General features: G+C 41.7%; 1 protein-coding gene across 1 annotated transcript in view; it reads left to right on the forward strand.

Annotated features, from left to right (window-relative positions):
• Positions 1-4,340, forward strand: part of LOC117872003 (sodium channel protein type 5 subunit alpha-like) — a 101,159-nt gene extending 96,819 nt beyond the window's left edge. The window contains exon 28 of the mRNA XM_034759934.1: positions 2,395-4,340. Within this exon, the coding sequence (XP_034615825.1) occupies positions 2,395-3,623 (1,229 nt within the window). The 3' untranslated portion in view covers positions 3,624-4,340. The remainder of the gene's footprint in view (positions 1-2,394) is intronic.
• The last annotated feature ends 10,171 nt before the right edge of the window (positions 4,341-14,511 follow it).

Below are 14,511 nucleotides of genomic sequence, written 5' to 3' on the forward strand. Positions count from 1 at the left end.
ATACACAAACATTTTCTTCACTATCCCAAATTTAGTTTTCATAAAATAAAGTGAGTTGCAATTGGTTACTTGGCCACAAACTGTTGCTGAAATGGGACCCAGGATGTTAAAAACAAAGTGTTGGGGAAAGTAGTCAAAACAGATTTTTTTTTTTTAAAAAGAGAGAAAGAAAAGAAAGGTGAGAAGAATAAATACCAACACATATATTCAAAGTAGCACAGAACAGGAATTTATAAACTTTTCCTATTGTTTTATGTTATCTTTTAAAAGGAACTACTTTTTATATTGGAAGGATACATTGTATACAACCTCTAATAGTGTGTTTTCTCTTACTGTTTGAAAAGTTGTAAATGTAATGCACCAGGTTATAATAAGTATTATACTTTGGTCTCATAACACTGAAAAGAGAATTCAGATGATAAAGTTAATAATTTTCTGTGTTAATTAGGGGTTATTTTAGGGATGTGAAACATTTTAATTTTTACTAAAATTCAGATTATTTTTTTCAGACTTCAGTGATTGTATAATCTTTTATCATATGATATCATGACCTGTAATAATTTTGGTTCATGAAGAAATATTTTGCCAATTTTTAAAGCATATACAATACATTCAAAGGAGACTCAGTTTCAAAAATTGAAATTAAAATATAGCAACTTTAATTGATAAATCCTGAATAACAATAGATATGGGAATATCCAAAATACAAATATTTGTATATGTCATACAATTTTCCAACAGTTCTTGTGAACAAGCACATTATCTTTGACAATTCTCTTGTTAGAGCAATCTTTTTATATGGGAAAAATCCTCATGTCATCATCAAACTCATTGATTTTGTCCTCATGCCTGTAGTATATTGTTATTAGTGTATCATTTTATTTGACAGTCTAATTTAGGCTAAAGTTGTCTTGATTCTCCTCTCACACTGGTGGAAATCAGGAGTCACTCAACTGAAGTCAATGGATTAATACTAGAGTAGTGGTGGGCAACCTGCGGCCCGCGGAGCGCACATGGACCATCAGGGTAAGCCACTGGCGAGCCGCCAGACCATTTGTTTACACTTGCACTGTCGCCCGCAGCTCCCAGTGGCTGCGGTTCGCCTTTCCTGGCTAATGGGATCTGTGGGCAGCTGTGCAAGTGTAAACAAATGGTCTGGTGGCCCGCCAGTGGATTACCCTGATGGGCCGCATGTGCTCCGTGGACCACAGGTTGCCCATCACTGTACTCGAGTAACAGAGAGGATCAGGCCCATATATGTTGAGTTTAGTTTGAAGGGAGTTTAATGCAGAAATGGAGTGAAGAGCTGGAATAAAATTTCTGTTCTGCTAATTTAACTACTTCTAAAGCAAATACAGTCAAAAGTGGTAGCAGAAGGTATATAGGGAAGGAAAATATCTGCTCTCCACATAATTAGCCCCATTTAGTGTGGCAGTATGAGTATTGAGAGAAATGTATCCAAACCTCTTCCTGATTCCACTTTGATGACAGTGGTGAAAAACAGGGAGCAAAGAAGTGGGTCCCCATAAAGATTAGAGATTTAAGGAAAAATCTCCCTTAAAAGAGAAGTATTTCTCTATAGTGCTCCTTGCCACAAGGAGTTCCTAGAAAATAGCAAAAATAAATAGACCTAAAGAGAGAACAAGAGCGAGAAATTATGGGGGAGTAAAAAAGAGTATAAAAATTTACATCAAGCCTTGACCAGCTGATGTCTGGAAGATTACCTTTTTTTCTGTTGTCATATGAGTCTAGTTGGGGCTGCAATGGGACACTTTGGGAAACCCTGAATGAATTTAGTCTTTCCTTGTGTAACACCACCTCTGGACTGGTTATCTGCAGTGACTGAACCTTGGACCCCTGGATCATGCCACTAGAAAGGGACCAAAAGCTTCATTGTTAGCATGGATTACACTGTTGTTTACTCTCTTTTTCTCTGTCTGGTTTATTTGGCCCTCATCACCACAGTATTTAAGACCCGGAATGCCTATGACTCTGGTGTCATGTTTTGTTTTTTCAACATTTAGAACCAAATGTTAAAATACACTTACATAACCTGCCCCTACAAAAAATACACATGTACCAGTGGTTGTTGAAAATGCTGCACATAAAACACCTACTTGTATGTTTTCCATGTGCAATAGTTCATTTACAGATTTTAGGGGCGCAACATACATAGTACTCCAATGTTTGAAAAATATTGTCCATTGGGGTCTGTTGTTGTTTAATTTAAAATTTTTTACAGATAAGCCATTTAACTTTTTTAAAATGGTACCTTTTCTTTTAAGAATCAAGATCCATCAGTGCTAGCACATATTTACTGATACTATTATTTCTTTCAGTTAATAATTAGCAAAAATTAGAAATTCTAACTGATTATTCATTTCTGTTTTTTAGGCAGTGTGCTCTCTAACATTGTTAAAGTATTAGAATATCTTTTCCCACCTACACTCTTCAGAGTCATTCGCTTGGCTCGAATTGGACGAATACTAAGACTCATCCGAGCTGCGAAAGGAATTAGAACTCTCCTTTTTGCCTTAATGATGTCCCTTCCTGCTCTGTTCAACATTGGCCTCTTACTTTTTCTGGTCATGTTTATTTACGCCATTTTTGGCATGGCTAACTTTGCTTATGTTAAGTGGGAGAGTGGGATTGATGACATGTTCAACTTCCAAACCTTTGCTAACAGCATGCTCTGTCTCTTCCAAATCACAACATCTGCTGGCTGGGATGGTCTTCTCAGTCCTATTTTAAACACTGGACCTCCATTTTGTGATCCAAAGACTAAAGAAGTTGTGGGAGAATGTGGTAAACCTGTTGTGGGTATTATTTTCTTTGTAAGTTACATCATTATATCATTTCTCATTGTTGTAAACATGTATATAGCTGTTATTTTAGAGAACTTCAATGTTGCCACTGAGGAAAGTACAGATCCTCTAGGTGAAGATGACTTTGATATGTTTTATGAAGTCTGGGAGAAATTTGATCCTGAGGCAACTCAGTTTATTGGGTATTCGGCACTTTCAGACTTTGCAGATGCTCTGGCAGAACCTTTACGTGTAGCCAAACCAAACAAAATTGAGCTCATAGCCATGGACCTTCCCTTGGTCAGTGGAGATAGGATCCACTGTTTGGATATTTTGTTTGCTTTCACTAAACGGGTGCTAGGAGAATCTGGGGAGATGGATACTCTAAAAGTACAGATGGAGGAAAAGTTTATGGCTGCCAATCCATCCAAGCTTTCTTATGAACCAATCACAACCACGATCAGACACAAACAAGAGGAAGTTTCTGCCATTATTATCCAGAGGGTTTACAGGAGTCATTTGATGCAACGTTCCATGAAGCAGGCCTCTTTTTTATACTGTCATAGAACCTGTGATGGTGACATCCTTGAAGATGCTCCAGAGAAAGAAGGCCTCATTGCATTCATGGCAAATGAAAATTATGGTAGAAATTTAGACAAGTCAGAAACTGTGTCCTCAACATCTTTCCCTCCATCCTATGACAGTGTCACTGGGACCACTAATGAGCACCTTGAGGTAAAGATGGCAGACTCTCCGCAAAGTGTTGAACCTACCAATCGTCCACTATCTGCAGAGAGAGAAGAGGAATCCATTGTTTAAATTTTTAAGAATGCTTTAAAATATTGTTCCCAGCATGTAATGATGTAAATATACAGCAATTGAAGCAGCCTTCTTATTAAACATTAGTTGCAAAAGAAACAGTGGTGTTTTTACCCTTAACTGCAGAAGTTGGTAAGGTATTTTGACCCTGCTACATTCAACTTTGCTTAATGTTTATATTTATATATGAACAGGAAGAATTTGTGTATGGTTACAGCCGTTATATCAGTGGCAGTACCAAGTTAAGGCAGAATCCCGAGTATGTGTTTACTGTGGCCCAGACAGTGTTGATAGAGCAGTATTCCACTTACTTCTGCTAACCAGACATTTACTTCTTTAGATTGGTTTGCTTTGTTGGGGAGCAAGTTCAAGGAAGATAAATTTCATGGTGTCTGGAAATAAATATCTGCCTGGGGTAAAGGGTGGGCTGGGAGAAAGTTTAAGGTTTGAGGGTTTTGGAAGTAGGGAGGGAGTTGAAATGTAGTCTTAATTCATTCCTAATTAACATTTTGATTATAAACCCGGTAAATTTATGACTCATAATCTGTTCAATCCTGTGTTTCACATATCGCAAGCATAATCATTGCATGACTCATTGATATGACATAGTATACTGGAACTCCTCCAATACGATGAATTTAAACAGAATAGCCATGGTGTGTATACTATTGTAGTCATGTTACTGCAGTATAATGAAATAATAAATATAACATTTAACATTCCAAAACAGTAATGAACTGAGTAAGAACTTCCTTTTGTTTTTAAACAAACCTGAATCTTTTCCCTTTGTAGTTATGGCATTGGCCTTGTTATGTTCACCATGTTTGTTTTCTTAAGGTCTTTGCTACACTTGTTGGCATCATGTTCTCACAAAAATCCCACAAAGGCCTCTACTCCTGGACCTGGGTTCAGTCTCTTTTCCCATGCATGTAAATATTATTGGATATATATATATATATATATGTGTGTGTGTGTGTATTCAAACTCTCAATATGAACCATTTCATTTTTCAGTGGCTGATTTTGTCTTCCTTTGGGTCATATTTTCAGGTAGTCATAGCCACAACATTGCCAAGCCCCTTATTTCCCCTCCATTTGTTTAAATATCACTCATTTTTATATGCAGGTCAGTTTTCAAGATAAAATTTTTTAAAAGTTGCAAGATTTATGCGATTATCAAGGGTGGCTGGTCCATGGGAGAGACAGCTTTCTTTTCTTCACCACAGTTATTTCAGACTGAGAGGAAGCTTGGCCTTATGGCTGAAGCACTAGACTAGGACTCTAATCTGGGTTCAGTTTCTTGCTTGGCTACAGACTTCCCACGTGACCACATGCAAGTCACCTCTGATTGCAGTGTAGATATACCCTTAATCTCTCTTTCACTCAGTGCCCCACCTAGGAAATGGGAATAATAATTATTATTAGTCCTTTCTCCTCCTCCCTCACTTTTGTCTGTCTCTCTATTTAGATGGTGAACTCTCTGGCCAGGGACTGTCTTACTATGCATATCTATAGTGTCTTGCACAATGGGGCTGCGATCTGAGCTGGAGCTTCTAGGTACTATTTGAGTACAAGAAATAATATTTATAATGCCTTTTAACTTTCTTTCTCTGTGTTGTGCTTCCCCTGCTTCACCTAATCCACAGGGTCTCTCACTACGGAGTTTTGGGCCCATACTATTATTTTCTTCCTATAATTTGAAGCTAGACACAATGGACGATATCCTTTGTTGGTGTGAATCAGCATAATGTCATTGATGTCAGTGACGCTGCACCATGGAAATCAATTAAACTATGCTGATTTGCACCAGCTGAAGATCTGGAGAAATGACTAAAATACTTCCTTTTGATGTAGTTTTTGTTATTACACAATTTTAAAAAAATCCTATTTGCGACCCAGCAAAAACCAGTTGGTGACGCAAAATGAATTGCACTTGCCCATTTGTTGGGAATCATTCTGCTAGGCTATTCACCAGTAAACACAATGCATCTCCATCCATGGATAAAGCCTAATTCTATAGATTTAAAATCTTACTCGTATTAGGGTGAAACCCATCTCTCCCTGCATAGAGACCAAGTAATTCATCTTTATGCAGGGTACTAAAATGCAGGTAGGAAAGATGAATTCATCTTTCAATCACAAACAGGCCATGGAGCTACAGTACAGTCCCTTCATGGACAGTATTCCAATCTAAGAGCTGGAAAATCAGTCACTGCACCTTCACTCATCCTGTGCAGGTGTTTGGGGACTGGATCTACACAACAGGTTGGTTCTTATGTGTCTTGCAAAATGATTTAGCTTGAGGAGTGTGCTAAAGAAATCACTGAATGATCACAATTCCTTTAAAACATTTGGGTGGTTGATGGAAAATTAAATCCAGATTTTCAAAGTTTTTAAATCATATGGGTCTGAGATTATCTTGTCTAAAGAGATTCAGCAATGAGACCTTTTTACAATGAAATTATCATGTGACTAATTTGTGTATACAAAATTGAGTTAAATATGTAAAAATAAAAGTAGAACTATGTATATTTAATATATTCTCTTTATGAAGAGAGCACTGTTTCGGGCATCAAAATGTGGGCTTTGTGTTTTCTGTCCCATTAGTCTTGTCTACAGGGCATAAACCATGGGCCCTTTCTTCTCAAGATTTTTCTATTGAGTAAAATTTTCTAGGTATGAGCAGGTATATCAGAAGCGACAAAGTTAATATATAGTACAATCAAGTATCCATCTAGGTTAGCCTTCTGTACTCTGTATCCATTTAGTAGTAGTAGTCACTGTTCATTTGGTAGTGGTTTGCCTCATAGAACTGGAAGGGACCTCGAGAGGTCATCTGGTCCAGTCCCCTGCACTCAAGAGAGAACTAAATATTATCTAGATCATCTCTGGCAGGTGTTTGTCCAACCTGCTCTTAAAAAATCCCCAATGATGGAGATTCCACAACCACCCTAGGCAATTTATTCCAGTGCTTAACCACTCTGACAGTTAAGAAGTTTTTCCTAATGTCCATCCTAAACCGACCTTGCTGCAATTTAAGCCCACTGCTTCTTGTCCTATCCTCAGAGGTTAAGAACAACAATTTTCTTCCTCCTCCTTGTAGCAACCTTTTATGTACTTGAAAACTTATGTCCCCTCCCAGTCTTCTCTTCTCTTAGAACTAAACAAACCCAATTTTTTCAATCTTCCCTCATAGGTCATGTTTTCTAGATCTTTAATAATTTTTGTTGCTCTTCTCTGGACTTTCTCCAATTTGTCCACATCTTTCCTGAAATGTGGCTCCCAGAACAGGACACAATACTCCAGTTGAGGCCTAATCAGAGTGGAGTAGAGCAGAAGAATTACTTCTTGTGTCTTGCTTACAATACTCCTGCTAATACATCCCAGAATGATGTTTGCTTTTTTTGCAACAGTGTTACACTGACACACATTTAGCTTGTGATCCACTATGACCCCCCCCCCCCAGATCCCTTTTCCACAGTACTCTTCTTAGGCAGGCATTTCCCATATTCTGAGGCTATTCCTCTTTCTTTGAATCTAATATGGTATTTGGTTCCAGCTAAAGGACACTACCTCAGGCATATTCCTCAGATTGGAAATGATATTTTTATCTATATTTTACTTAAAACTTTTCAAACTAGGGATCTGTATGTATATTAACCAATCTACAGTATTGAGTTATATCTGATTGTACATAAGCGGCCAGGTCGTCAGCTAGTAGTGTAAATATGCATTGATTTCAGTGGTGCTATGTTGATTTATATCACCTGAGAATGTTGCTGTGACTCTAAGAGGATCCCAATGCCAGCAGGCAAAGGGCTCCCTGATATGTAGCAGTAAGTCTCAGATGGCCTGACCAGTTCAGTGTACACCACCTCACTATTGTCATAATCTGTATCTAAAAGGTGTCATGTGAGGTATCCTATGTGATTTGGTAACAAACTGGTCGTTAATATTATTGTGTGGTGTACGTATGGGTGAGTGAAAAATATGCTGGAAATATGATGTTAAAGTGTGTTTGGGAGATATGGCTTAAGTCACCCTGCCCTAGACAAAGGAATGTAGTCAAGCCACCTTGAATGTGTCTCCAGTGTAAATTGAACAGAGACAATTAAAGTACATTTACATAAAAGATAAACAAGGCCATCAAACTAACAAGTGGGGAAGATAACCACTTAATTATCATGACAGGGGAGGAGATTACAAAAATTAATAAGGTGTCAGCTCCCTGCAGAGTAATTCTGACTTTGAAAAGAAAGATAAAATGTTAAAAGAGAAAAAGGCATTCTGGAATCCTTCATGTGAAAGGACAAAGAAACCAAGCACTTTGAGCTCTTTGTTGGATTCTCGCTAAGAACTGGCTAGCCATCCCAGGAAAAACTGTGTTGAGAAAGCTACTTTGAACATAAGGCTCTAGTTTCCCAAATTAGGTTTTAATCTTAGGATAGTATTTTTACTTTTGTTTGTAACCATTTCTATCTCAAGACCTTCTACTTGGTATCATTTAAATATCTGTTCTTTATTAATAACCTTAATTTTGTTTTATTACACAGTCATCTTGGCACAGCATTTCATACTGAAGAGTAAAATCCTCAGCCAAACTAACAAGCTGGTTCTGTGTACTGCCTCTTTAAAGGAGAAGTGAATTTGATAAGGTTTGTGAGTGCTACAGTGAGAGGGGCTGAGCACTGCAGAGAAGATGGTTTTGAGAGATTGTGGGGCTGGAAGTGTTGTTGAGGTCCCACTGCAAAGCGTAATTGGGCAGTGGAAGCCAGTGAGACCTTGCTTGTGTGCTAGCTGTTGGTGTCAAGGCTGAGAGCAGCAACAGGATAGCATTTAGGGCACCCAGAGTTGCAAAGCAGGTATTGACTGAATCTCTTACTAGCCTGGGTGAACTCTAAAGCACACAGGCTTCTATGTTTGACAGAGCCATTGCCTCTGGATTGCAAGTGGCAAAATCCACTATGACCAAGATATAGCTTCCCTCTTTGGGTAGGATGTGGCTTTTAGGGCCCACAATGTCTAATGCGACCTTAAAAAATGCCTGCTTTATCACAGGCAAGTTGTATAGAGGAACTTTTGGGGGTCCTGCAGTTCTCTTTCTCTTCTGGCATAAATCACAAGATCTGCAAAATAGTATTTCACATTATACTATATCCCTGGCCAGTAAAAATTCCTATTTAACATAGCATAGGGGCTCTGTGCCTCTGACTGACCAGCAAAAAGGCAGTCATGGGCTAGCAACATTGAGTCCCCATAATGCTGGGCAGGCACAACTAGTTGCTTGGAAGGTTTCCCAACATTTTTATCTTTATCCACTGGAGCTTTCCTGTACAACATTCCTTCCTCTTCAAAAAAATCTTCCCCTATTCCCCCTCATTGAGGTTCCCTCCAGTCTAGGATATGTCCCCTTATGCTTTCTAGCATAGGGTCTTCCCTATGCTCATCTGCAAAATGCTGGCAGCTGACAGCTGCTTCAGTTACAGGGGTTAATGCCTCCCAAGGGCATGCTAATTTCCTCTGCTACACAAAAGTTGGTATCAGCTCCTCCCACACCTGAAAGCACACTGCTTCCTTCTGCTGAGCTGGGAGAGTCTTCCTGATACCAGAGAAATTCCCCCAATTCCATTTTGTATCCCTGGCTTCCATTTTAAATAGGCAAGAGTCACTCCACCATTAGAAGTTGCAGGTCACATAGCATTAAAAATAAAATTGGCAGGAAAACTAAAGTAGGGGACAGATCAACAAATCATAACTGAGGTAAACAAGGGTTGCAGGCTAAAAATAGAACTGACAGTTTGGAATGACTGGAATGTGGGCAGTTGGCATGCCTCCAAGAAAGATCTGACAGGAAGATATTAGCAGAAGGGTCTAGAAAGTTCTGACAGGACAGTATAAGTTTGTGTGTCAGTGGGCAGCCAAGGGGTTAGGAGCTGACAATAAAAAAGCAGCAGCAGGACAGTGGCAGAGGGTGTCCTGCCCTGCTACTGGAATGCAGACACACAGACTGGGACACAGAGGGAGAAAAGACCTGAGGAGAAGACAGCGAGGTCAGCCTGTCAGTCATAATCGTAGTATAGTGCAATGTTAGTGTGCATATGTGTGTGCTTGTATTAATAAAGATGTATGAATGTCTATTAACTGTAAAAGGAATGTATATATGTAACATTTTAAGAAAAATTTAAAAGCTGCTGTCAGTGTCCTGTGGAAGATTGGCCATCTTAAGCAGGGTGTAGCCACTTAGAAGCACAGAGGAATGTTATTGAGGTTTACGATGCTCTTTAATTTGCGAGAAATTGTGTTTTAGGTTATTGTATTAGGGATTGTTATTTGCACCAATAAAAAGATGCCTTGTTTTGGAAAGACTATTGTTTTGTGTCAATCATTTATCAGAAGGCTGTATCTGTGTCTTCCAGGTATTTCCGTAGCCATCCTGGAGACCCATACCTTAGGAGAACAGATTAGTTAATAAGTGGGCTGGTTTGAGGGAACCCTTGGTAAACGTGGGAGGGGGCAATAGGTGAGCTAATCTATGGGTACCCTAATTCTGTTTTCATGGTAACACTTCCATCCCCCAACAGCAGTTTCTTTTGCTTTACCATTTCCTTCTGGGATTACAGAACAATATTCCTTTTTCTATTGGTTACAATATTAACTACTTTGGACATGTTCAAAATATCATTTCCTACCCCCATTTCCATTGCAATACAGTCCAACTCCCCTACTTTTAAGGGGCCCTTAGAATATTCCTACTCCCAATACACTTTAGCTAAAGGTGGAGGAGTTTTATATTTTCCCAGTCCCAGGAGTTCTACCCCTTCACTCTGCAGCACATCAGACTCCTTGACCATAATTTCCCTGGCCAGATATATCTGGGCATGGTGTCTCTCCACCCTAGGCATTCTTTCTCATTTCCCTTGGCAACTTTGATAAATTCCATATCCACCTGTAATGGGTCAGACCTCACAAAATTAATCAGGGGTCCCCCTAGCTTCTCTGTGTTAATGACAGCAGCATTAACCTGGGCTGGATTGGGTGTGGACTTAGTTTCTTTTAGCTTAGGTCAAGTGTTTCTCATGCTCAGTTGAGTCACGCAGGTAGCACCTTCTTGCACCATTCTCTTGTACATGGGGCTCAGAGTGAGATTTCCCAAGATGAGATCTATTTTGGGGAGATGGATGCCTAGGCTCCTAAACACCCTCCTTTTTACCAGGGGCAAAACAGGCTCCCCTCCTTACACTGGGTTTCTGCCCCTCTCTTTGAACTCACTGGATGCTCTAGCTGGCACATAGGCACCAGCAAGATCTGCTGATTTTTGGACAGAATCCAGTGGTTTATCCCAAATAGCTTGTCTGATCTCTTCAGAGCATAAGCATAGGAACTGTTCTTGTGTGAAAATATCAGTCAACTAGTCATAATTGTCTGCCCCTTTCTCCTTGGCCCATTTTCTTATCAAATCACACAATTTATACACATTCATTTAATGTTTTTCCCAAGAGCTTAATAATTAGTGTTGGGACTTTCTTGTCCTCTGGAATTTTATTGTGATGGAGTGGAGGGTTTAAGCAGCCAGGTGGGCCCAATTAACTCCACAGTCTGCACCTGGAGGAGGAGCCAGGGAGCAGGGAATCGATTGGAAGCAGGCTCAGCTGGAAGGGCCTATATAAAGCCCAGGAGCTGAGCACAGAAGGGAAGCCCCAGGGAAATAGACTGCAGTCACTCTCTGGGAGGAGAGAGGTGTATTAGGGGCTAGAGAGTAGTCCACAGATACTCCCTGAGAGGAGGGAGTTGAGAAGGTGGTGACCCCAGAGTAGGGGGAAGCCAGGAAGGTAGGAAAAGGCTCAGGTGGAAAACAGCAAGGTAGAACAGTGCAGGCCTTGGCTGCTGACTGGAGGGCCCCTAAGCTGGAACCTGGAGTAGAGGGTGTGCTAGGGCTCCCCTACCAGCCACTGGAGGAGTGACATGACTGGAGCAGAACAGGGAAGACTGCCATTTGTATGGAGGGAGTTTGATACTCCACCCCCAGAAAGGGCATATGTAGGGTGACCCAGGTGGAGGGCAAAGTCATGAAGAGGAGGCTGTAGTTTAGGGATAGGTAACGGATGGCATGTCTGCCAAAAGCAGCACGCGAGCTGATTTTCAGTGGCACTCACACTGCCCGGGTCCTGGCCACCGGTCGGGAGGGGGGCTCTGCATTGTAATTTAATTTTAAATGAAGCTTCTTAAACTTTTTAAAAACCTTATTTACTTTACATATGTCACAGACTCACAGATCATGCTCACTCTTGGCCCCGTGTGGTCCGTGGGGGTGGCCCCTTCAGTGAGACAGCCCTTCTCGGGGGTCCATTCTCTCTTGGGGTTAAGCCCCTCCACCTCCTGGAGCCGCACCTCTCTGAGCCTTAGCACACCTGTTTCTCGCCATGAGCCCCCTCAGGGAGTCCCCTCGCTCTGGACCCCCCGGAGCCTCCAGCCCCCAAAGGGGTTGATGCAACCCTGTTTTCCAGACCGGAGTGACCCTCAGCCAGCGTAAAGCAGGAGGGTTTATTGAACGTTAAACACAGCACAGGGAACTCTCCGGGCCTCAGGCCTGGCCTCCCTCAGCACAGCACATCCCAGTCTCCCCACATCCAGGTGGGCTCTGCCTGCTCCCCCTCTCCAGCCCAGAGCCCCCCTGCTTCCCAGCTGAGCATCTGATATCACTGGCCTCAAGTCCCACCTATGTCCATTGTCCTCTCTCCAGGTAAACAGGGTCACCTGGGCCCCCTCTCCCCTCTTCTGTCCTTGGCCCCCTCTGGCTGGAACCGGCTGGTTAGTTCACTGGGGTCCTCTCTTCACAGCCCATTGTCCTCCCACTGGCCAGAACTGACTGCGACTCCTGAGCTGGGTCCTCGGGTCATCAGGTCACCAGTCACTGGGGTATCCATTCTCCAGGCCATTGGCTGGGATCCCAAGTTCCCTCTCCGGTCCTGTGTACCAACAAACTCCCTCTCCCCTCACCTCATTAAACCAGTAACACCCAGGGAAACTGAGTCTCACCCCCCTCTGCATGCAAACCATTGGAAAAACACGGAAAAACAAGAAAATCCCCCACTTCGACACAACATTCAATAATAGTTTAGTTATATATTATAGATTTATAGAAAGAGACCTAAAAACGTTAAAATGTACGACTGGCACATGAAACCTTAAATTAGAGTGTATAAATGAAGAATTGGCACACCACTTCTGAAAGATTGCCGACCCCTGCTGTAGTTCCTGGAGAGATGGGGGTGGGGGAGGGGAGGCAGGGCAAGACAGGATGGATTAAAACCCTGCCAGAGGAGGGTGCAATGCCTGGCAGAGCTAATCTCCAGGATGGCCAGGAGAAGGTGCCACAATTTGTGCAGCATGTGGGCATACATTTGCCGCTGATACAAGGGAAGTTTAAGAGACTCTGGTGGACTGTGAAGGACAACATAAGGTGGCCACTCTCAATACAAGGAGAGCATAGAGAGAGAAGAACCATAATAGAAAAGAAGGAAAAGAGACAAGGGAGCTACAGTATGTGGAAGCCTTTTTTGCGGACGGCACTTATGGCATCCCAGCAGCGGGGGACTGACAAACAGCTGTGGCAGGTGCTGAAGAACCAGCAGAGAAAATGGGAGGTACATTGGTAGCTGCAGAATTATTTGGTGCAGCTGGTTGAACAGCAGCTGGCTCTAGTTGAGGTTTTGAGGGAAGAAACTAGCAAAGGCTGTAGAGAGTGAGGTAGGAAGGGAGGTTCCAGGGCCAGGAGGCCACAGGCTAGGGTGACCAGGTGTCCCAATTGTATAGGGACAGTCCTGATATTTGGGGCGTTGTCTTATATAGGTGCCTATTAGCCCCAGCCCTTATTCTGATTTTTCACACTTGCTATCTGGTCACCCTACCAGAGGTCCAGCCAAAGCAGTGTTACTCCTGCGGGCAGTGGAGACACCTGGGAAAAGAGTGCCCCAAGTGATATGGGGGGTGGGGACAGAACTTAGGTTTGAACAGAGACTGGGAATGGTTGGGTCATTACACTAACTGAATCTATTTCCTCATGTTAAAATATGTTAAAATATCCTCACACTTTCTATGGGTCACCTTCAAAGGTTTTTTCTCTCTTCTGCTGATGATAGCTCATCTCAACTGATTGGCCTCTTACAGTTGGTATGGCTACTCCCACCTTTTCATGTTCTCTGTATGTATAAATATCTTCTTTCTGTGTGTTCCATTCTATGCATTAGATGAAGTAGGCTGTAGCCCACGAAAGCTTATGCTCAAATAAATTCGTTCGTCTCTAAGGTGCCACAAGTACTCCTGTTCTTTTTGTGGATACAGACTAACACGGCTGCTACTATGAAACAAGTTGTTACAATACAGCATGATGCTCCAAGAATATGACATGGAAATTGTACATATAAAGAGGAAAGAAAATATGGTGAGAGATGCCCTGTCCAGAAAATAGGGTTCTGACATGCTGTCTATGGTCAGTCAGTGGCTAACCTTCCTGCAGCTTTGTGAGGGGGGAGATGTGACCCTAAGAGACCCCAGTGGCAGAGGGCAAGAGGCTCCCTGGTATAGATTCAGCAAGCTGAGCCCCCAGAAGGGCTTCCTGACTTTGAAAACAAAGAGAAAACTTGAAGGATATAAGAAGAGAGAGAAGGTCTTTTTGGCATTCTTCACCTGAAAAGACATAGCAACCAAGTGCTTTGAACTCTGTGTGTTGGATCCTGACTAAGAACTGGCTAGCCATGCCAGAAGAACAACTGTAGTGAACAATCTACTTTGAACAAAACTTTCTAGTTAACTTAGGTTTTAGTGTTAGAAGCATATTTTTACTTTTGTAACCATTTACTTTTGTGTGTAACCATTTCTAACTCAAGTCT

Source organism: Trachemys scripta, chromosome 2 (genome assembly GCF_013100865.1).
Source record: "Trachemys scripta elegans isolate TJP31775 chromosome 2, CAS_Tse_1.0, whole genome shotgun sequence".
NCBI lineage: Eukaryota > Metazoa > Chordata > Testudines > Emydidae > Trachemys > Trachemys scripta.